This window comes from Leuciscus leuciscus (genome assembly GCF_965113295.1).
Source record: "Leuciscus leuciscus genome assembly, chromosome: 13".
In the NCBI taxonomy this organism is placed as follows: Eukaryota; Metazoa; Chordata; class Actinopteri; order Cypriniformes; family Leuciscidae; genus Leuciscus; species Leuciscus leuciscus.
The window spans coordinates 7712934-7714925 of NC_138737.1; the positions used below are offsets into that span (position 1 = coordinate 7712934).

Genomic DNA, 1992 nt, shown 5'->3' on the forward strand with positions numbered 1-1992 from the left:
CTCATGCATAGTTTGTCAATAGAGGCTCAAATTTAGCATCACTGTGATCCCTGGCTCCAGACGAACAACCTGGCTATCTCCAAATCCCGTTTTGAGCAAAAAAAAATTTATATGGCCACTTTTGTCCAAAGCCTACTTTGGCCAACTAGTCCCTGGTTTTTGGTCCAATCAGAACAAGACCAGTCTAGGCCAATTCTCTGGACTCTCTAGATAAATAATTATCGAAAAAAAGTTGAATATTTTCATTTGCCTGGCTGTAACAGGGTCCATTTAGGAAAGTGGAGGGACAAAAAACACTCAAAAGCCTATACAACCTAAGGGAAAACACCAAACTTCACAAAAAATCGATGGACATATGTGTCCTAACATGGTGAAGAAGCATGCCAAGTTTCGTGAAGATCGGACAATAGGTGGCGCTATAACTGGCAAAAACGTCTCTTCTTATTAGGGGTTCAAAGCATGAAATGCTGAAACCCTATTGTTATTGTAAGGATTTTTATTATTATTATTATTTTCCCCTAAAACGCATCGTGCAGACCAAACTGTAAGAGCTGGAACTTGAAAGTTGGCCAATGATAGTGCTCAATTTGGGGAGAACCTATCAAAGTATGGCCCCAATTGGCCCATAGGTGGCGCTATAATGACCCCATTTACTAAATTGGTCATAACTCATGCATAGTTTGTCATAGAGGCTCAAATTTAGCATCACTGTGATCCCTGGCTCCAGACGAACAACCTGGCTATCTCCAAATCCCGTTTTGAGCAAAAAAAAAATTATATGGCCACTTTTGTCCAAAGCCTACTTTGGCCAACTAGTCCCTGGTTTTTTGGTCCAATCAGAACAAGACCAGTCTAGGCCAATTCTCTGGACTCTCTAGATAAATAATTATCGAAAAAAAGTTGAATATTTCATTGCCTGGCTGTACAGGGTCATTTAGGAAAGTGGAGGGACAAAAAACACTCAAAAGCCTATACAACCTAAGGGAAAACACCAAACTTCACAAAAATCGATGGACATATGTGTCCTAACATGGTGAAGAAGCATGCCAAGTTTCGTGAAGATCGGACAATAGGTGGCGCTATAACTGGCAAAAACGTCTCTTCTTATTAGGGGTTCAAGCATGAAATGCTGAAAACCTATTGTTATTGTAAGGATTTTTATTATTATTATTATTTTCCCCTAAAACGCATCGTGCAGAACCAAACTGTAAGAGCTGGAACCTTGAAGTTGGCCAAATGATAGTGCTCAATTTGGGGAGAACCTATCAAAGTATGGCCCCAATTGGCCCATAGGTGGCGCTATAATGACCCCATTTACTAAATTGGTCATAACTCATGCATAGTTTGTCATAGAGGCTCAAATTTAGCATCACTGTGATCCCTGGCTCCAGACGAACAACCTGGCTATCTCCAAATCCCGTTTTGAGCAAAAAAAAAATTTATATGGCCACTTTTGTCCAAAGCCTACTTTGGCCACTAGTCCCTGGTTTTTGGTCCAATCAGAACAAGACCAGTCTAGGCCAATTCTCTGGACTCTCTAGATAAATAATTATCGAAAAAAAGTTGAATATTTCATTTGCCTGGCTGTAACAGGGTCATTTAGGAAAGTGGAGGGACAAAAAACACTCAAAAGCCTATACAACCTAAGGGAAAACACCAAACTTCACAAAAATCGATGGACATATGTGTCCTAACATGGTGAAGAAGCATGCCAAGTTTCGTGAAGATCGGACAATAGGTGGCGCTATAACTGGCAAAACGTCTCTTCTATTAGGGGTTCAAGCATGAAATGCTGAAACCCTATTGTTATTGTAAGGATTTTTATTATTATTATTATTTTCCCCTAAAACGCATCGTGCAGACCAAACTGTAAGAGCTGGAACCTTGAAAGTTGGCCAAATGATAGTGCTCAATTTGGGAGAACCTATCAAAGTATGGCCCCAATTGGCCCATAGGTGGCGCTATAATGACCCCATTTACTAAATTGGTCAT

At 40.3% G+C, this 1992-nt stretch overlaps 1 protein-coding gene across 1 annotated transcript in view; it reads right to left on the bottom strand.

Annotated features, from left to right (window-relative positions):
• dennd2da (DENN/MADD domain containing 2Da) overlaps positions 1 to 934 on the bottom strand; it is a gene marked incomplete at its 5' end in the record, with an annotated part of 8923 nt that extends 7989 nt beyond the window's left edge. Inside the window, 1 exon segment of the mRNA XM_082188564.1 lies at positions 917 to 934. Coding sequence (XP_082044690.1) covers positions 917 to 934 — 18 coding nt within the window.
• Positions 935 to 1992: the final 1058 nt, after the last annotated feature.